Genomic DNA, 22,012 nt, shown 5'->3' on the forward strand with positions numbered 1-22,012 from the left:
GGATTAAGCAAACATGGCCATGGCCTTTAGAACTTTCCCCTGAATGCAGAAAGCAAAAATGGCCCTAGGACTGTTTCTGACATACAGCATCCTCACAACCACGGCATTGGGCTATGGTGGGGGGCGGGGCATGGAGAAGCAGGCACCCGTCTTGGTACCCCTTCCCTCCCTCCTTCCCTGACCTTCAGTTCTTCCCTCCATCAACAGAAACCAAATCTCCCTGTCCCCACACGCATCTGCTTGGTCCCGGTCTCCCTCCTCCTCCCCTGCTCCTTCGTTTCTGCTGCAGCCATTCTCCCACCTTTATTGCCTTTATTAAGTACCCTCAGCGGCCCCCTTTGCTTCCCCTAATTTAATTAATTTATTTTTATTTTAAAATTTCTTTGAGAGGGAGAGGGAGACAGAGAGCGGTCTTTCTTCTATCTACTGGTTCACTCCCCAAATACTGACAACAGCCAGGGCTGGCCAAGGTGAAGCCAGGAATCTAGAATTCCATCTGAGTCTCTCAGATGGGTGGCAGGGGCCCAGGTACTTGAGCCATCACTGCTGCCCCGGGGTGGACATTAGCAGGAAGGTGGAATCAGGAGCAGGGTGAGGGTGCAAACCTAGGCACTCGGATATGGGATGCAGGCATCCTAAGCAGTGACCTAACAGCTTGGCCAAATGCTAACTCACCACCCCCTTTGTTTAAGTGCTTCTTAGATCATGCCATTCCATCTCTATTCACCCACCTCTGTTTATGAGTCTGTAAAATAAACTCCAAGTTTCCTAGAATGGTGTACATAACATTCCACCTGCCTCCAACTTGCCTTCCAACATTTCCTGCACTGTTGCCTGGTTTCAGCCTGTGGCAGTAGCCAAGGTGGCAGGGAGTAAAAAGCAACCGAGATGTCTCGGGTTCTGGGATAGGCATTTGCTTGCATGATCTCATCAAGTGGTCCCAATAGCCCTACCAAGTGGCACCTGTCTTTTTACAGATGAACAAATGGAGACTGAGAGCTGTGTGACTTTCTCAGGGTAACCCCACCCATGAGTACTGTGCTAGGGCTTAAAATCCATGGCCTTTAAATCTTGGCTCTATAGCCTGCTGCTGCTTGCTCCTGGGGTCTTCTGCAACTTCATTCACAGTGTCACTGCATGGGGAATAATCCCTCCATCCTTCACATCCCCAACCCTTTCTCGTCTTCTCGGGTCTAGTTCAAGTCCTACCCTTTCAAGTAGAAACACTTTGGCAGTGGAAAGACTATGGATTCTGAGGTTAAAACTTTCTTCAAAGCCTGGCTTTCTCACATACTGGCTGCACGACCTTGACCACATCAGCAATCTTCTCCGACCTCAAGTTTTCCATCTGTAAAAAGGGCATCATCAACACACTGACTTCCTAAGCTTTTATGTCCAGGGCCTGGCACAGCAAATGCGTGGTGTATTATAGGAATTTGATGACTCTAAGATGTTATTCTCCTTCTCTTATAAATGAATGCAAAGACACTGGCTAGTTTTATGTCCATTTTAGCCCTGTAGTAGCCACCATTATCTCTCAACCTTTTGCGTTGCTTTCTTCCGTAGAGCTGGGACGCCCAGCGGCTCGGCTCTGCTGCCTCACATCGATGCTTTTAAGTGCTCCCTGCAGCAGAAAATGATGGAAATCAGCATAAGAAACGGCTGGAAATATGATCGCTGCAAAAACAGTTTCCTGATCCAGGAGGTCGGTTTCTTTTAAAGGAAGGAAGGCAGTGGGGTTGGGTAGTGGCTTCCTTCCCAGGCAGGTTTGGAGGCTGCCTGTCCCTCCCTGCTTGTGCCCCCGGAGCGTCCGGGGTCTGCATGTTCCCCATAGGAGGTGCGGTGGAAAACGCTCCATCACAGGACGCGGGTGCAGACTGCCAGGGGACGGAGGACCCCCAGGCCAGCTCTGTGAGGCAGCAGCCGCAGTCATCTCAGTCCCCAGCAAGTCTTCAAAGTCTCCTTAGATGTAGGAGAACGTGCATCGCTCGACACCTTCTCACCAATCTTGCTGTCACTTTGCCAATTGTGTGAAGTAGTCTGGTGAGCCATGAAGCTTAGAGAAGCAGGTTGCTTTCAGGTTCTTATCTGTGAGTCTCTGTCTTCCAGGGCCAGCCCGAAGCACAAGGCAAGACTAGAGAAATAGTTCATGCCTGCTCCTGGCCCCTGACGTGGCTCATTCCACACCCTCCCCTACGCCCGAGTTCAACTCAGCACATATTTGTTGGGCAGTGGGGAGATGCCAGGTCCCGCGGAAGCTCTTGGGGTATACAATTGCTTAAGATGCCCGTGAGAAGCTCACGGCCTGGGTGTTTTGATGACGTATTAGTAGCCAACCATGATATAAGGCAGGGGACATGGTGACCACACACGGGGATGCGTGACTGCTTCTGTTGGAAGATTGTCACTGACGGCCTTCTGTTCACACGGCTTCTCAGATCAGTGCCATGCTGGGCGGCCTGGAGGGCCACATCTTCAGAAGGAAAAGGAAGCTCTATGAGTCTCTCACCACCTCTGTTCAGAACGACCTGAAGCCCTGTTATGAAGGTGGGGCCCAGGGGTAGCATTTCCACGCCTCCGGGGTCTTTCTGCCAGCACCGTCAGCATCCACTTCTGCTGCACCCCAAGCCCTCGGAACACTCTTAGACTGCAAGTTGAAACCAAGTACAGTCATGGTTCACTTAACGATGTGGCCGTGTTCTGCTCTCTGGGTTGTGGCGCACACATCATGGAGTGCACTCACACAGGCCAGGATGGCCATGATGTTGCTGGGTGGCACCATTTTATGAGGTCACCATTATCATCCATCATTGGCCTGTATATCCTTATGTGGCACATGACTGTAATTGCTAGGGTGTGGGGAGAGGTCATTAGGGAACCCTTTGTATCTGTGTTTTCCAATTCTTTCTGCCCACCCTTTGTTTGCATGCCTGCCTCTCCTCTCCACACTGCTTCTCAGCTGGTTAAACTACAAGCTCCAGCATCCAGTTCCCATTCTCGCTTTAAGTTGCCAATGAACTCAGTGTCAGGCTCCTTCTTGTTTTGGTGGCCCCGTTACTGGGGGAGGGGGGAGATTGTGTGATCTTGTAAGCTTCTGCTTAATTCACTGAACGGGGTAATTAATTTTCTGAGTGAGCGCTATTATCTGAGTGTCGAGTGTATTAAATAATTTTATATAAGTGTGTGTACATATGTGTGCATACGTGTGTATGCATATAGATTTTGTTTGTTTGCTCACCTGCATGCTTTTCTCTCTAATGCCAAGGATTTCTGAGCCAGTCCTTGCTGTAGGGTGACTGTGTCTATTATTTTTGCCAGAGGCAGCTCACATCACCGGCAAAAAAGCGTGCGAGAGAATGAAGGATGTCATCAGAAGGGGTGTGGACCGGCAGGTGGCTGAGGGCATGTTTGAAAGGGCTCAAGAAAGAATGCAGCACCAATTCCAGCAACTGAAGGTATCCTGTACCCACCTTCTGACTCTCAGCCCCAGGGAGGGCCCGGCGGGGGGGGGGGCAAAGGGAGCTGCTGCAGAAGGTGGAGGAAGTAGTAGGCATTTGGACCCAAAGTGGAAACAGGCCAAGCCCATGGTGCCAGGAGAGAAAACCATGGAACTTGGCATTCTGTCTTCCTTGCCACTGCGTGCTGGCCTTGGCTCCCGCCTGGGGCCGAGACAACACAAATGCAGTCCCCCAGCTTTCTCCTGTGTCCTTCCTCTTTAATAAGTCATCACTAGAAGCTCTTGATGTGCGTTGGCTCATTTAATCCCCAGCAGGTCTGAGGGGGAGTGTTGCTCCCCCACTCGCAGAGGAACGACACCGGACCCTGCGTTGTTCTTTTTTGCCCAGCCCTTCCCGAGTTTGCTGCATGTCCTTCACTCGCGGAGGAACGACGCCATCCCGGGTTAACTGCCGGTCCCCCCACCCCCCACCCCCGCCTCCGCGGAGGGGTGGCACCCCCGCCGCTTTCCCTGCTTCCGCAGAGCGGCACACTGCCAGCAGGCTCTCTCAGGGGTTGCTCAGATGTTCCTGGTGCATGGTGTGTCTCTCCTCCTTTATAGTCCTCTTCCACCAATCCCAACTCTGCTGCCCACACGCCGAGCACGCTGCTCTCCTCCAATCAGGGGCAGGATCAGCTCCTGCAGCTTGTTGGTCGAATTGGTGAGGCAGCTGTGTAGAAGTTGTTTGCTGTCTCTCAGGGCCATATGGTGGGAGATCAGATGCATAGAATTAGTCTTAGCAGTTCCAGTAATTTAGTCTAGTCTCGGTTGCTCCCCACAGGGGAGGTGCAGGCGTACCTCTGGGATATGGTGGATTTGGTTCCAGAACACTGTAGTACAGCAAGTATCACAGAAAAGCAACTCGCATGGAATTTTTTATTTCCCAATGCATATAAAAGTTATGTTTGCATGATACTATAGTTTCTTGAGTATACAATAGCATTTTGTATAAAACAATGTATGCACCTTAATTAAAAAACACTTGATTGCTAAAAAACGCTAACAGTCATCTGAGCTGTTTGAAAACTGATAGCAACAGGCTTGCTCAGTACAGGCTTGCCACAAGCCTTCAGTTCGTAAAAAGCACAGTGTCTGGGGAGCAGTAAAGTGAAGTACAATGAAATGAGGCATGGCTGTGCTTGACGCAGTTTCTGAGGAAGAAAACTCAGGTAGAGACAGGTATCACCAGGCCACGCAGTAAGGATCTGCGACCAGGTCACTTGGTTCTAGTGCCTCCAACAAAAGCCTACTCTTAAGGCAGATTTTTTTAAAATGAGAGAAATATCTATATAAATTATCAATAAATAAATGCCAGTGCACGACTCTAGGTCAGTTACAAACCTAGCATAGATCTAAGGCTGAGCCCCAGTTCTTCTAGCTGGGTCAGGCTTAGTGGAGCCTCTCTCCCAACCACATGAGGGGGAAGTTAGTGGCTGTCCCATAGTGCCCTGGACAAGCCTTCCAGAACCATCTCCAGCTGCCTCTGTCCACTCTCTTCCCCTCTCTGCACCACTGTGGTCTTGAAAAATGCCTTTCTGTGTAACATAGTGGATGTACAGTCATGTCCCACATAACGTTTGATCAGTGATGGACACCAGGTATGATAGTGACCCCATAGGATCATAATGAAGTTGAAAAATTCTTATCCCCTGGTGATGCAGGCACCACCTTCATTTGTGTAGCTTGCTTGCGGTTGCTTGCCTCATGATGAAATCGCCAAGCATACATTCTCAGCATGTGTCCCTGATGCTAAGGGATGTGTGACTGTCACTGTCCTTGGAGTAGGATGAGAGGTCAGTCTTACCATTGCACTTTCAGTCGTGTAACAGCTCATCACAGTCTACAGACACATGCAGGAAAGTCGCCAGACTCTGCAGCGCTGGTCCCCATGAGTGTACAGAAGTTGCATCTTGAGTTACCAAGGGAATAGTTCCACTAGAAGAATGATTAGCGTATTACCCATGTGCAGATAGTTCATAAATCACAGAAATGTAGGCAATTAAAACTGGACAAGACCATAAAGTGTAACCATTCCTTGATCTTTTTTATTTTTTTGAAGAATAGCAGTTAACTTCTAATTGTCTAAAATATTTTAGTTCTATGTGATGAATAGAATTGGGTTTTATATATATTTAATGTTTGATGATTTACTGCTTTTTAAAAAATTATCTCATCACAATGTTCTTATAAGCTGAAGAATAATACTTTGTAGCATATACTCACCAGTCTGTAATTAATCAGTTATGTGGCTTGCTGATTTGTTTTCCCAAGGCAATGGAATGACTGCTTCTGATTTTACGAGCTGTGGCTCTCCCATCCCCTGGTCTTCAAGACAAGGGAGCTGAGGCCTTAGGGGCCTATGCTGGAGCTCAAGGTTAGAGCTCTTGGTCTGTCATGTTGAAGAAATAGCATAAGAGTTGGAGTCTGAAAATCCAGGTCGAAAAGTAGACCCTAGAGGCCAGGCTAGAGGAAGGAATCTGGTGTTTCCCAAAGGTAGGCGAAAGAAAGCAGAGGGAAGAAAATGCTGTGGCTGATGAAGGGCCCAAGAGAAGCAAAGTATTCCCAGGCAATTGGAAAGAACTGGATTTGTCAAGGAAGGCGTGTTCCCCAGAGCTTCTAGTTAGCATTTATGCTGGGCGTAAATGTAGGAGAGGGCAGTGGGATGATGACCAGCTTCTCTGTGGTTGCTGTCGTCGTCCCCAGGCTGCCACGCATCCTCCTGGCTCAAGTCGTCTGGTCTGTACCAGAGGAACAATTCTCCCACACCTTGACGGGGAGGAAAGGAGAAGTGGAACCCACAGGAGTGCTACTGTGGTGATTCCTGGGCTGTCTGATGGGCTCCAACGCCCCTCACCCTTGGACTTGACTTTGCCTTTGGCAACCTGTGTCTGTATCCTCTCCAGCAGGGGCATTGGGCAGGGCCTGTTTTGTGATATCCCCTTCTTCTTGGGTGGCACTGATCTAACACGTAGCATGTCCTCATTGTGTAGAATGGGATCATGGAGAAGGTGAAGGGCAGCGTCGCCACCGTGCTCACCCTTGCTTCATCTCAGGGACACGGGCTCTACAAGGAGCTGGCAGGTAAGCCTGTAAAACTTCTGTGTATGGGATGGTTGTGCAGGCACGCCTAGTGCTGCTCTTCCCTGATTGTGTTTGGAGAAGCTGAGGTGGGAGGGGTTTCTAGGACTGGGAATGTGCATGGTGTTGGTGGCCATGGCTGCCCACCCTTTGTTGAGCGCCGTGTAAAAGCAGGCATTACACTGAGGCTGTGCCCAATGTGATGTCGAATTCTCAGCTTCTCAGAGACAGATGTTCCCGCAGATGCAGAGACAAACTCAGATTAGGTAATCTACCGAAGGTCCCATTGCTGGCAAGTGGCAAATTCAAATCCACAACTGCACCTGGCTGTCGCCCTAAAGCCTTCTTTCGATTTGATAGTTCCGTATAGAAAACTTCATTTTTCTGGTGGTGGAAAAAGTTTTCTCTTAGTCCCCCCAGAGAACCTGGGAATGAAACACCAGCTACAGGCAACCACCTCTCCTTCACACCAGGAACTCCACCAGGCCCCCTGGTCTAAACTGGAGGGTGTAATAAACTGGTGTGAAAAGTAGCGGGGAAGTTTCTAGCAAAATTTAAAAGGCACTTACCCTTTGACTCAACAATGCTACTTCTAGGAATTTGCCCTATTGACATCTTCCTATGTGGGCATTTGGATAAGGTTGCTCAAAGTGGCATAGTCAGGACAACTTAAATAGCTACCAGTAATTCACTGGTTAAAGTCAATGAGATAAACCGCTTGTAGAGGACTGTGCAACTTTTATTTAAAAAGAACAAAGCAGCTTTGTATAAAGCAGCATGAAACGATCTCTGAAATATATTATGAAAGTGAAAAACAAAGCAGAGTGAAAAAATATGTGTGATCCGTTACTGTTTGTGAGAGGAAGAAATGGAAATCCACGTGGATATGTTTGTCTATGCATCAAAATCTCTGTGGGGAACACAAGACGCTGGTAACTCTGGTTGCCTCCAAAGAGGGGTGGCGGACAAGGGAGAGTGGGAGACTTACTCTGCACTCTGTTTATTTTGTGCCTTTTAAATTTTGAACCATGTGCACAGTTGCCCAGTAGGAAAAAAAAAAGAAAAATAGATCTGAGGCTCTCAAGCATTCAAGGGTGCCAAAATAAAGTTGGGATGGCTGCTTCTACATGTCTGCTCTGCACATCCCTATCTCCTTGCAGATCATTAGCCCCCGGTTGGATGGACTCGGGCCTGCTCTTAATGGTCTCCAGAGAAGGAGATACACACCCTCATGCTCTAATTTATTGGGCTTGCTTATGACCTTCTGCCGAAACCTTCACAGGAACCAGTTTTACGATTATAGTCATCCAGTTATGGCATCTTTAAAGAAGTCCTGCTTGCCAAAGATCTTCCTACTACCCCTGTCTTGCAGACATAAAAAAGTTCCCCTAAGTTTGATGTAGATCCCTCTGCCATGATTGTAGTCTGCTTCCTTTTCTTCACTATCAGAAATCCGACATAGATCATGTACAGGTACTGGGCCAGGTTGCTCTCGGGGTCTTGGCTGGTTGGTGTGAACGTGAATGCCCGGCTGGAGCGTGAGTCCAGTTCCTTCTGCAGGGCCCAGTGGTGTTTTAGGTGCGGAGGATATAGCAGTGACTGATGCAGACAAAATCCGTACCTTCCTGGAGCTCCCAGCACCCTGGGAAGACACACACAATAAGCCACTAAATAAGTAAAATATGTGGTGGGAATCTGAAATCTGGCAAGGGGAATAGGGATGCTGGGGTATGGGACAGGATGGCCACAAAAGAGCTCATTGGGAATGTGACACTCAAGCAAAGGCCTGAGGGAGGGGTCCCATTTGGACATCAATGGCAACAGTATTCCAACAGAATAAAAAGTAGTGGTTAAGTGGGGCTGGGATACTGGGGAAACCTCCTGGAAGCCAGATCTTAGAGGGTAGCCTTGAAAGACAGGCGGGGTTCAAAATGCAGTGAGGAGGAGGGAGACCTTTCAGATACGGAGCTAGACAGAAAGGCTGAGGCCAGCGCTGTGGCCTCGCAGGGTAAGCTGTCACGGACGCCTGCATTCCATATCAGAGTGTTGGTTTGAGTTCTGGCAGCTCCACTTCCAATCTAGCTCCCTGCCAATATGCCTAGGAAGGCAACAGAAAATGGCCCAAGTACTTGAACCTCTGGGATTCACATGGGAGACCCAGACAAAGTTCTGGGCTCTTGGATTTGATATAGCCCAGCCCCAGCCATTGGGGACCAGTGGGGAGTGAATGAGCAAATGGAAGATCTCTGTCTCCCCCTCTCTTTTTGTTTCTCTCAATGTAATTTTGCCTTTCAAGTAGGGGCTGGCACTATGGTGCAGGTCTACAGTGCTGGCATCCCAGCACCTTACCTCTAGCCATTGCAGCTATTTGGGGAGTGAACCAGGGATGGAAGACTCTCTCTCTCTCTCTCTCTCTCTCTCTCTCTTTACCTCTCTCTGTAACTCTTTCAAATAAGTCAAATAAATCTTAAAAACAAAGAAAAAAAAACAGACAGGGTTCTAACCACACCTCGGCCATGAGCCCTATCCCAAGCCTGTTTGAGGCCCAAGTAGGACTGGGAAGGCATGCAGGAGCCATTCCAAGTCCAGCCCCAAGATCCTTCTAAAATGTCCCTCCTAAGAGGACTGTTTTGGTCAGAAGAAGAGATTGACGGAGGCTTGGTGAGCCTGAAATCCAGCAGAAAACACCCAGCAGGCTGGAGACCCCAGGAAGAGTTGCAGTTTTAGTCCAAAGGTGGCCTGCTGGAGGGCCTCTCCCTGCCAGGTGCGGGGGCTCAGCCTTTTGTTCTATTCAAGCCTTCAGCTGATGGAGTAAGGCCCACCCACAGTAGGGAGAGCTACCTACTTTATTGGGGTCCACCAATTTCAGTTTAAATAGCATCCAAAACACTCTCACAGAAACATCTGGAAGAACACGAGACCAAATACCATGCAAAATTCACTGCAGGTCATGGGTTGGAAACCTGAGTTGGCAAAAGGGAGCAGGTGCATTTGAGTAGAGGCTGGGGAGGAAGGACTGGGTGCATGGTGAGCTGCCTGCAGAGGACCTGGGCGGTACAGTGGTTATGTGATGTGCTTTGTTTCCCCTTTATGGAGCTCCTAGGAGGCCTTCGGAAAGACCCAGAGATTTCCCAGGGATTTTTTTTTAAGTTAACTTTTATTTGATTTGTTTTCCTTTTGTTTGAAAGGGGGAGGAGAGAGAGAGAGACAGAGAGAGAGACAGAGAGACAGAGAAGTAAATAAATAGATAGATAAATCAGTGTTCTTCCATCTCAGTAGATGGAAGTTCACTCCCCAAATGCTGGACCAGGCTGAAGCCAGGAGCCTGGAACTCAATCTTGGCTTTCACATGGGTGACAGGGACCCAAAGACTTGAGTCATTACCAGCTGCCTTACCAGATGTGCCTTACCAGGAAGCTGGAAGCAAATGTGGAGCTGGGACTTGAACCCAGGCACTCCAATATGGGATGCAGGCACCCAAGGGACGCCTTCACCACTGCATAGCAGAAGATGGCCCAAGTACTGGGGCCCCTCCATCCCCATGGGAGACTTGGATGAAGCTCCTGGTTCCTGGCTTCTGTCTGGCTCAGCACTGGCCATTGTAGCCACTCGGGGAGTGAACTAGTTGATGGAAGATCTCTATCTCTGTCTCTGTCTCTGCCTCTGTTTTGTGTGTGTGTGTGTGTGTGTGTGTGTGTGTGTGTGTGTAACTCTTTCAAACGAATAAATAAATCTCTTTTTAAAGATTATTTATTTATTTGAAAGGCAGAGTTAGAGAGAGCCAGAGGCAGAGAGAGAGAGAGAGCGAGAGGTCTTCCATCGGCTGGTTCATTCCCCAGATGGCCACAATGGTCAGAGCTAGGCTGATTCAAAGCCAGGAGCCAGGAGCTTCTGGGCCTCCCAAGTAGGTTCAGGGACCCAAGTGTCTGGGCCATCTTCTACTGCTTTCCCAGGCCATAGCAGAGAGCTGGATCAGAAGTGGAGCAGCCAGGACTCAAACCGGCACCCATAGGGAATGCCAGCACTGCAGGCGGTGGCTTTACCCTCTATGCCACAGTGCCATCCCCTGAATAAATCAATCTTTAACCCCTGCACTACATGCCCGTTTCCAGGTGTTTGCTTTTAACGGACAGGTTTGTGCTTTTTTGAGGATGACGCCCACGCTGAGATTGGACTAACTCGCGGTGCATGCTCTCTGCTTCCCGCAGATGTCAAGAGTGAATACAAGGAGATGGAAAAGCTGCACAGGAGCCTGAGGGAGGCGGCCGAGAACGCGGTGCTGAGGAGGGGCATGCAGAGTTTCCTCCTGCAGCTGTCCCCCTGCAAAGCCAGCCCCCACAAAGCGTAACTTACATTCCTGGAGCCCGGTGACCAAGGGATAGAAAGGAAACCTGGAGCCCAGGAATCAGAATTACTTTGTTGATGTGGAATCAAGAGCATTTCCCAGCAAGTTGAGCTTCTGTGTGAGGTAAAACTCAACACATTGTTACTTCTGGTGTAATAATTTTATAGCAAAAAAAAAAACAAAAAAACAAAACAACAACAACAAAAAAAAAACAAACAGACATCGAGACTCCTTAATGGAAATGTAAAGCTTCAGGGGCAAGCACCTTGTGCTTTCCCAAAGAAAACTATTTATAAATGCCACAACACATGAACATGAGAACGAAAAAGTGCAAAAAAATTCAAAGAGACCCAGCTGTATTTGTACAGAAACAATGCTTTGGGGAAGGGGGCAAGGTTGTGCCACACAAACAGAAAGCCACGCGGACACGGGACCCCACCTCACTACTTCTCAGGGGCATTAGCTAACATCCGTGCTTTTACAGTCTTTTTTTCTGCAAGGAAAATTTTTAAAATTTATATAAAGGAAAAATATTTCATGTATTTGATATATACTGTTTTAAGAGCATAGTGATACTTCTCTCTCTCCCTCCCTCCTCCTCCCTTTCTTATTTTTCTTTTAAGTTTTGAGATGACATACTTTCTATTTACTTTATAATCACAAGCTTAACTCTCCACCAAATAAAGAACGCCTGGCTGGCGCTGTGGCATAGCTTGTTAATCCTCCGCCTGTGACACCAGCAGCCCATATGGGTGATGGTTTGAGACCCGGCTGCTCCTCTTCTGATCCAGTCCCTTGCTAATGTGCCTGGGAAAGCAGCAGAGGATGGCCCAAGTGTTTGGGCTCCTGCACCCATGTAGGAGACCCAGATGAAATTCCTGGCTCCTGGCTTTGGATTGGTCCAGCTCTGGCTGTTGTGGCCATTTGGGGAGTGGAGCAGCCAATAGAAGACCTCTCTCTCTCTCTCTCTCTCTCTCTCTCTCTCTCTCTCTTTTCCTTTCTCTGTCTCTACTCCTCTCTCTCTAATTCTGCCTTTTATTTTGAAATAAGTAAAGATAAAAATATTTTTAAAAAATTAAAAATTCAACAAATAGTAGAAAAACCGCTGTTCCTTGGGAGTATAGACAGGGGCTAGAAACAGTAATCAAATCTCAAAATGTCAATTTCATTCATATACAATACATTTTTTGTACTCAACACCTTTTTTAAAAAAATATTTATTTATGTATTTGAAAGTCAGAGGGGTCGGTGCTGTGGTGTAGTGGGTAAAGCTGCTGCCTGCAGTGCTGGTATCCCATGTGTGCTCTGGTTTGAGTCCTGGCTGCTCCACTTCCAATCCAGCTCTCTGCTATGGCCTGGGAAAGCAGTGGAAGATGGCCCAAGTCCTTAGGGCCCTGCTCCTGGCTCCTGGCTTCAGACTGGTGCAGCTCTGGCCATGTGGCAATCTGGGGAATGAACCAGCAGATGGAAAATATCTCTCTCTCTCTCTCTCTTTCTCTGCTTCTCCTTCTCTCTGTGTGTAACTCTGTCAAATAAATAAATAAATCTTTAACAACAACAACAAGAAGAGTTATAGAGAGGGGGAGAGAGAGAGAAATAGAGATCTTCCATCTGCTGGTTCACTCCCCAAATGACCATAATGGCTGGGGTTGGGCCAGGCCAAAGCTGGAAGCCAGGAGCTACTTCCAGGTCTCTCACATGAGTCTAAGTACCCAAGCACTTGAGCCATCTTCAGCTGCTTTCCCAGGTGCATTAGCAGGAAGCTGGATTGAAAGTGGAGCAGCCAGGACTTGAACTGGCGCCTGTATGGGATGCCAGCACCATAGGCAGCAGCTTTAACCCACTATGCCACAGTGCTGGCCCCATACTCAACACTCTTAAAAATTATTGAGGACCTCAGAACAGCCCTTAAGGCATTCAGATCCAGCTAAAAAGCCCATGAAAGTTTCTCAGGTATGGAAAGCCAAGACATTGTGGCAATAAAATAAAATAAAATAAAATAACCTAAATGAAAGATCTCTGTGAGTGAGATCCCAGCGGAAAAAAACGGGCCATCAAAAAATGAGGTACCTTTCTCTGAAGGGAGGAGAGAACTTCCACTTTGATTACGGCCTTGTTAAATAAGGTCGGAGTTTGTGAACTCAAGAGGCTTCCATAGCCTTGGCAGCTCATGACAAGAGCCTCGGGTGATTACTGACGCCATAAACAAGAGCGTCAATTGTTAAATCAACAACGGGAGTCACTGTACTCTTGCTCCCCATGTAGGATCTCTGTCCTTAATGTGTAGAACTATGTGAATTAATGGTAAAACTAGTACTCAAATAGTACTTTATACTTTGTGTATCTGTGTGGATGAAACTGTTGAAATCTTTACTTAGTATATACCAAGTTGATCTTCTGTATATAAAGATAATTGAAAATGAATTTTGATGTGAATGGGATGGGAGAGAGAGTGGGAGATGGGATGGTTGTGGGTGGGAGGAAGGTTATAGGGGGAAAACCACTATAATCCAAAAGTTGTACTTTTGAAATTTATATTTATTAAATAAAAGTTTAAAAAATTATTGAGGACCCTGAAAAAATTTTGTTTAGCTGTGTTATAGCTATTGATATTCATTGTATTCAAAATTAAAACAAAAAATTTAAATAATTATTTACCAATTATTTTAGAAGTAATAACCACTATGTTAACCATAACATTTTTTATAAAAAGAATTATTTTGCAAAAAAAATGTAGTGAGAAAAATGACATTGTTTCATACTTTGGCAAATCTCTTTATTCTATGTCTTAAGATAGGATATTCTTGGGAGTATAGACAGGGGCTAGAAACAGTAATCAAATCTCAAAATGTGGCGGCGCCGTGGCTCAATAGGCTAATCCTCCACCTTGTGGCGCCGGCACACCGGGTTCTAGTCCCGGTCAGGGCGCCGGATTCTGTCCCGGTTGCCCCTCTTCCAGGCCAGCTCTCTGCTATGGCCAGGGAGTGCAGTGGAGGATGGCCCAGGTGCTTGGGCCCTGCACCCCATGGGAGACCAGGAAAAGCACCTGGATCCTGGCTCCTGCCATCAGATCAGCGCGGTGCGCCGGCTGCAGCGGCGGCCATTGGAGGGTGAACCAACGGCAAAAGGAAGACCTTTCTCTCTCTGTCTCTCTCTCACTGTCCACTCTGCCTGTCAAAAAAAAAAAAAATGTGGTCATTTGAGGACTGAACCAGCAGATGGAAAATCTCTATTTCTCTCTCTCTCTCTCTCTCTCTCTCTCTCTCTCTCTCTCTCCCCCTCTGTATAACTCTTTTTTGTTGTTGTTGTTAAAGATTTATTTATTTATTTGAAAGTCAGAGTTACACACAGAGAGAAGGAGAGGCAGAGAAAGAGAGAGGTCTTCCATCCGCTGGTTCATTCCCCAGATTGACAGAATATCCTATCTGTTTCTGCAGGCAGTCTTTATTGGATGATGTAAATGAAAAAAATCAGTGTCACACAGATATATAGTTGGAATACAGAGAAGTATTTTCATAGCTTTTTCAGATAATTCCTGGATATTTTTCTTTTCTACTACATACTGATACATTTTATACTACAATTTTTAAAAATTTGATAGAGACATAGAAATACATATATCAGAGAGACAGAGTGCTCCCATCTGCTGGCACACTCCCCAAATGCATTCAATAGCTGGGGATGGGCCAAGCAAAAGCCAGGAGCCAAGAACCCAATGCAGGCCGCCCACATTTTTGGCAGGAACCCAGTTACTTGGACCATCACCATTGCCTCCAGGGTCTGCATTTTCAAGAAGCTGGAGTGAGGGCCAGAGCTGAGCATCACAGCCGGGCACTCTGTTGTGGGATGCAGGCATCTTAACCACTAGGCTGTGTTTCTGCTCCAGTAGCTTCTTAAAGTTTAGTGAGAATCTGCATCCATACTGGTAATGTTCTTTTCCTATCCTATTTTATTAAAGTCCAAGGTTTCTCTTGTACTTTGAATGGATTTTGTACAAATGCATGATTTTGAGGCATGAGACACTGGACATTTGGGAAGCATTTGATCACTTAGTGAAGTTGATATCCCAAATGTTGGTTTCATTGTGTAATACCACAAAATTATATTTGTTACTATCTCTATCAGTCTGATCAAGAAAGCCTTCAAGTATTGGGAAACATTCATAGTAGAGGAAACAGGTTTTACAAAATTCCAGATTTTTCCTGAAGAGACATTATTAGCAATAATTACTGTTAGTTTTTTTTTCTTCCCCCTGAGGTGCTAGGCTCAGAAACAGAGACACACAGAGAGAGGGAGAAGGAGAGGAAAAGGGAGGGGGAGGGGGAGGGAGAGCGGCCAGACGACTGGATCCATTACCTGTTGCCTCTCAGGGTCTGCATTGTGCTGCAGGGAGCTGGAATCAGGAACACAGCAAGACTCGAACCCAGGCCGCTGATCTGGGAGGCCGGGATTTAACTGCCATCTTAACCTCGATTTCAAACACCTGCCCCTGACAGGGTCCTTTTTTTCAGAAACTATTCACCATGTAACCACATATGCTTAGTCGTAGCTTGTAATTTCAAGTAAAAACGATGTCCTGTGAAAAATGTGCCAAGTTCAGCTCACAGCTCAATCACAGAGCACTTTTCCTTGAGGTAGCAGAAGTGCTTTAAATGTACTTCCCATTTTATCACACAGAATAATAAAATGGCATCTAAATGTGGGCCAGTAATGAATAGAATTAATAAGTTATACGGTTTCATTAAGGCCATTTTGAGTGAAATTGGATTTTTTTTTTTTTTTTTTTGACAGGCAGAGTGGATAGTGAGAGAGAGAGAGACAGAGAGAAAGGTCTTCCTTTTTGTCATTGGTTCACCCTCCAATGGCCGCCACTGCTGGCGTGCTGCCGCCGGCGCACCGCGCTGATCCGAAGGCAGGAGCCAGGTGCTTCTCCTGGTCTCCCATGGGGTGCAGGGCCCAAGGACCTGGGCCATCCTCCACTGCCTTCCCGGGCCACAGCAGCGAGCTGGCCTGGAAGAGGGGCAACCGGGACAGAATCCGGCGCCCCGACCGGGACTAGAACCTGGTGTACCGGTGCCGCTAGGTGGAGGATTAGCCTAGTGAGCCGCGGCGCCGGCCAAAGTTGGATTTTTATTTTTAAGTTGCAAGTGCATGATGGTGAACAATCCCATAGTTGTGAGCCTTGTGTTAGGTGTTGCTGCGAAGGTGCAGGTGGTTTTACCCACCTTTGCTTTTGCACCTTTAGTGCAAATATCAGCACTGTAAAAAAGGCACACACTAACTTAACATCAGAAATATCACCCAGAAGAACTTCTAGAATGATTTAGGGACCACACTTTGAGAACTGCTGCTCTAGACAAATCATTTAAACTCCCTGAATGTCAGGTTATTTGTCTGTGAAATAATGACGCTCACACTACCTACCCTGATGCTACTAGGTTGTCAGGAAGTTTTAAATAATGCTCACAAAGTCCTGACATACTGCACTTAGAATAGAATAGAACAGGAGACTAGAGCAGAAATAATGTGGGGTAGTGGCTTATCTGGTAGAACACTTGGATTCTGATCCCAACTCTGCCTGATCCTGATATGACCACTGACTAATCCTTACTGTCTCCAAGAATTCATTTCCTCAGACATAATAGGAAGGAGATAAGTTAGATGATTAAAAAAATAAGATTGTTTCTTTGAAATCCTAGGATGTTAAATCTTCCTTTTTTGTTGTGGTATCTTTTGCCTAAGCAAGATTAAAAAAAAAAAAAAAAGGACTTAAAGGAGTCAGTCATGTAAGTAGGTCTAAGTAGCCCTTTTCACTTCAAGCTTCTAAACACACAGAGTTCTGTTGCAGTCTCCATGGCTCACGTTTCATATTTCCAGTGAGGGGTATAGAGGGTGTCTCCTTTCAGGCATGATAGAGAAACAGGGCTACATCGTTTAGCCTTAAGTGCTTCAAAAACGGAGCAAAATTTACGAAACAACTGTTTGCAGGCCTGGAAGGACAGTCAGTTCAGGGCAGTGATCCCGGGAAGAAGGGAGATTAGCAAGATGAACCCTACAGTTGCCGCACGTAACTCCCTGGATGGAGTTTTCGGACCATAGCATAGCACGTGAGAACCCACGAAGAGCTGGATGTCCTTTCTCCCTGTGTGCAGGACAGGGAGTCCAGAGTACGGGAGAATCCAACGTGATCAGAACTCACAGGAAAAGTACGGTGGAGGAGAAAGCTGAACGGAGAGCCCCGGAGCTTTAAGCTGAACTCAGCTTGCTTAGTTGTGCATGTGAGTGAACTACCAGGGACGGGGAAGGACCCCCGGGGAAGGTGCACGCAGAAGAGTCCCTAAAGCTCAATTCTGCTGAGGCGCATCCAGAGCGGAAAGACCTTCCCATAGCCGGCACATCGAGTAGATGCCTCAGGAGGGTGTTGCCTTAGTTGTGGGGCCCAAATAGTCCCAGACAAGAGACTGTCGTGCACCCACTTAACAAAGTGTACAAGCAAGCCTCAGAAGGATCCTACTGCATCCCGGAAGGAAACCTGAAAACACGTAAAGGAATAAAAAGTTGGATCCAGGACTCCACAACGGAAAATTAGCAGTGTATGGCATTGAGACAAAAAAATCGCCAAATATGCAAAGAAGCAGGAAAATGTGTTCTATAACAATGAGGAAAATCAATGGAAACAGACCCAGGGACCAGCACTGTGGCACAGTGGGTTAAGCTGCTGCCTGATGTGCCGGCATCTCATATATGTGCCGATTCAAGTCCCGGCTGCTAGACTTCGGATCCAGCTCACTGCTGATGCACCTGGGAAAGCAGCAGAAGGTGCCCTGAATACCTGGGCCCGTGCCCCCATGTGAGAGACCCAGATGGAGTTCCAGGCTCCTGACTTCGACCAGGCCCAGCCCTGGCCATTGCAGCCATTTGGGAAATGAATCAACAGACGAAAGATCTTCCCTTCCCCTCCCCTTCCCTTCCCTCCCCTGCCCTCCCTCCCCTCCCCTTCCTCTCTGTGCCTACAGACTTGGCGTGTAGGGCAGAAAGGAGGCCTTTAGGGCTGAAATATCACCTGGCCATGGCTGCCAGAGTCCAGGGATGGCCCTGCCGAAGAGTTTTTATTAGCACTTTTAAATGTTTAAAACTTATTATTTTTTATTTGAGAATGAGCGAGTTTCCATGTGCTGGTTTACTACCCAAACGTCCACAACAGCTGGGCTTGGGCCTGGGCCAGGCTGAAGTCAGGAATGCAGAATGAAATCCAGGTTCTCATATGGATGGAAGGCACACAACCATTGGAGCCATGACCAGCTGCATAGCAGGGTGTGCATTAGCAGGAAACTAGAGTCAGGAGTGGAGCTGGGACTTGAACCCAGGCATTTGATATGGGACATGGTTGTTGTAACCGCCAGGCCAAATGGCTGCCCTGTCAAATATATTGTAACAATGTGCGTAGAAAAAGGGCAAGGAGGCAGTTGTCTCTTGACTCCACTTTAGCCGTGGCAAATACCTCCCTGTCTGGAGCGTCTCCAGCTTTCTAGCCTGGCAGGACTACACAAGGGTGGGTGGCTCTCTCCAAGCCCTCTGCCAGTTGAGGCCTTCATACACTTCTTCTCTCCTCATCTCACACCCTTTCTCCTCCTAAGAGTTTCTGTTCAAGTATTGTGCCCAGGAGCCCCATGCTCGCTCTTTTGGGAGCCCTGCCCTTTCCCACCTCTCAGTGGAAAACTCAAGAGCTCCAACTTTGGTTAGATGTTGGCGGCAACCCTCCTCTGTGGGTTTGCCAACTCTGGCGGGGAGGAGGGATGGCTCCTAACTCTACAACCTCAGCCTTATCATCGCAAGAATGGCAGCCTCACAAATGCTCTGTAAGCAAGTGCCTCTCTCCAAAGCAAATGTTATTATTAGTCTATGAAATCAGTATTATTCAGAACATGGCACCATCTTGTCCCGTGTAAGCAGAGCTTCCTCTTGGACTTGTGTTTCACATGTTGTGCTAGGGAGCCTCTCTTCCACCCTCTTCCAGGTTGAGCTCACAAAAGCCCCCAGTGGAACCAGAGCAGGCTCTGTGTTACCCATCTGGACTGGGTGGAGCCAGCTTCATACATCTCCTCTCTGACTCCTGGGTCTCTCCCTTGGGAGATGCCACTTCTGTCTTATCACAGTGACAATAGTTGTAAATAGTGACTCTGATTCATTCACAATGTTAAGTTATAACCAATATGCTCTGCCTAAGAACATAAGAAAATGATCATTTTAAAATGCACACCATCCAAGTTGTAATAATAAAAGAACTTTTCCAAGCTAAGTGACACCAGGAATGTGCTGTTTGTGGAGCAAGCCAGATAAGTGAGGTGGTGGTGTTACATTATTGAAATACAATAACATCAGCAGTGCTATGCCAAGCAGACAACTGTAAGGGAGCCTTCATTTCATTTGCGCTGAAAGCATTGTGCACAAATAGCACCAACTGACCTTTGGTTCTTTTGTTTCTTTTGCATTTCTTCCCATCTCAATTGATTTTCCCAGGATAGTATGGATTTGTGTCTGCTTATTTTCTTCTGTTGAAATCGCAGGCCATAACCCAATACACCCCCACCCCCAGCCGCACAGTTTAATCTGATTAGGGACAAAGAGAAAGTGGATAATGATCCATGAAATCTGGGTAAGACTGTGGTCCAGATATGCTCTGTGATAAAAGCCATGTTCAATCTCTATTTTAAAATCTCTATAACAGTTCTTCCATTTAGTTTTCCCCTGGCAGAGACGTGGGGGCTGTTTTTGTTGGAAAGGAGACCAGTCATGTCCCCATGGTTTTCTTTTTTTTTTTTTTTTTTGACAGGCAGAGTGGACAGTGAGAGAGAGACAGAGAGAAAGGTCTTCCTTTGCCGTTGGTTCACCCTCCAATGGCCGCCGCGGCCAGCGCACCGCGCTGATCCGAAGCCAGGAGCCAGGTACTTATCCTGGTCTCCCATGGGGTGCAGGGCCCAAGCACTTGGGCCATCCTCCACTGTACTCCTGGGCCACAGCAGAGAGCTGGCCTGGAAGAGGAGCAACCGGGACAGAATCCGGCACCCCGACTGGGACTAGAACCCGGTGTGCCGGCGCCGCTAGGTGGAGGATTAGCCTAGTGAGCCGCGGCGCCGGCCCCCCATGGTTTTCTTTATGGCATCGCTGCGAGGAGGTGGTGGACTCTGCCTCGAGCTAGAGAACAAGCAGAGGCTGCAGTTAGCTGGCAGGGGGGAAGCAGCGGCTGGGGACAGAGCCCAGGGTGTTTGCTTCTCTCTCTCCCCCCCTCCCCCTCCCCCTCCCCCTCCCCCTCCCCCTCCCTCTCCCTCTCTCTCTCTCAAATCAAAACCTGGGGTAGAACAAAGAAGTTCATGAAAACCTGGTAGAACTGCTGAAACTCTTGCACAGCCAAGTGGCCTAGAAAGGGTTCCGGTGAGCTGACTAGTCCTACTCCAGCCCAGATTAGGCGTTGCCAACATCCCAAAGTCACACTTGATGGCGATAAAGGCTTCTATTGAGCCACTCATTTCTTTACAGCTTATCAGGGCAGTGGACTTGTTATTGTTTGACAATGGAATCGATTTAAACCACACCATACACCATTCGTGTATGCCATATACCATAGTTGTACCTAACCATGCACATGAGGGCGTCCCTCCTAACCTTGGTTGCACCTTTGACTCATCTGGGAAGCTGTTTGGAGCCCAGACAATGTCCAGGCAGGTATCTCACCACACAGCAGTGGAGAGATCGACTCAAGCATCAAATGCTTTTTGTTTTTAATCATGATTTTAATTTAGAACAATTTATTTGAGAGAGAGATCGATCTTCCAGCTCCTGGTTCATCCCTCAAATGCCTTCAACAGGAAGCTGGAATTGAGAGCAGAGCTGGGATGTGAAAATTATTTTAATCAATCCTTTATGGGAAGGCAAACCAGTGTTCTAGAACCCCATGAGACCTATGCTGTGGAGACCCTGTAATTGAACATTGTAAAACATGTGGTAGCGCTCCTGTAATCAGCAGGACGCATGCCTACTCTAGAATGGGCACTTAGGTTTCTAACAGTCTCTGAGAACAGTGCAATGCGAGCATCTCCGTCCCTGGTGGCCGCCTTTCAGTCCTCACGAGAAGACAGTGCCTTAGGGAGAGGCATGGGAGCAAGCGCAGAGAGAACAGAAAGGCAGGAGGAAGGAAGATGCTGATGACATAGAAATGTCCAGAAAGACTGCCCCTTTCAGGCTTCTTTAATCCAGCACACGTGTTCTGCTGGCTCAAAACCTGTCCTCCACGTTTAATCCCAGAGCTGTTTCCAGTAGGGGCTGGAGAGGGAAGGCCTTAGGTAGCCTTTCTCTGGTGATGTTCATGGCTCCTGGGGAATGCCGACTGATTGTGAGGGACCCGGGGGCAGGTGAGGTGCAGCACAGGAGAGAAGGGTGCTGAGTGCGGGCCGTCCCCAGGGCTGGATGGGCAGACCCTCTGATCCGTGTTCAGAGGTTGCTGCTGCTCTCAGTGTCAGGGTTAGGGCTGCAAGTCCTTCCCCCACTAGGAGCACAAGGCTCACGTCCCCGAGTATCCGAGTCTGCCCCATTTAGGGGCACTTAGCATCTCAGGGCTGCAAAGAAACTAGAGGTGCCCCCATGGTGTCAGAATCACACTTGGTCTCTAAGCGAGATGGCTAAGGGAGGCCAGGAGCACGCCTGCCCACAGCTGCATCCATGCAGGAGCAGTGGCCTGCAGCATGGACTTGGGCCTCTTCTTTGACTCCCACAGACTGCTGAGGTGTGATGGGGTTGCACCCTCTGAAAACTCACCTTAGCTTTTAGTCTCTCCTGGAGGTCATTTGGAGGCTGTGCAGCTTTGGGCTGGAACCTCTGGGAAGTGATTCCAATTAGAGAAGGGCTTCCATGGGGCCCGGGTGATTGAGTGCTGGTGTCTTCAGAGGAGGAGGGGGAGAGGCCAGAGGAGACGCACGTGCACGCTCCCTCTCTGTCCCCGTGTGATGCCTGCCCCGCCTCCGCACTCTGCCAGCAAGAAGGCGGTCCACAAGGGCAGCCCTTGGATGCTGGAACACCACAGTGAGCCAAAATGAACG

The 22,012-nt window shown here is 47.9% G+C and overlaps 1 protein-coding gene across 3 annotated transcripts in view; it reads left to right on the plus strand.

Annotated features, from left to right (window-relative positions):
• NUGGC (nuclear GTPase, germinal center associated) overlaps positions 1-11,135 on the plus strand; it is a 52,694-nt gene extending 41,559 nt beyond the window's left edge. For 2 of the 3 annotated variants that reach the window (XM_051831783.2, XM_051831786.2), the window contains exons 15-19: positions 1,567-1,705; positions 2,439-2,547; positions 3,319-3,455; positions 6,487-6,577; positions 10,783-11,135. In XM_051831783.2, coding sequence (XP_051687743.2) covers positions 1,567-1,705; positions 2,439-2,547; positions 3,319-3,455; positions 6,487-6,577; positions 10,783-10,922 — 616 coding nt within the window. In that variant the 3' untranslated portion in view covers positions 10,923-11,135. Of the gene's footprint in view, positions 1-1,566; positions 1,706-2,438; positions 2,548-3,318; positions 3,456-6,486; positions 6,578-10,782 lie in introns of those variants that run through there. The other variant, XR_011386247.1, reaches the window with a different exon arrangement.
• Positions 11,136-22,012: the final 10,877 nt, after the last annotated feature.

This window comes from Oryctolagus cuniculus, chromosome 2, assembly GCF_964237555.1.
Source record: "Oryctolagus cuniculus chromosome 2, mOryCun1.1, whole genome shotgun sequence".
Taxonomy (NCBI): Eukaryota; Metazoa; Chordata; class Mammalia; order Lagomorpha; family Leporidae; genus Oryctolagus; species Oryctolagus cuniculus.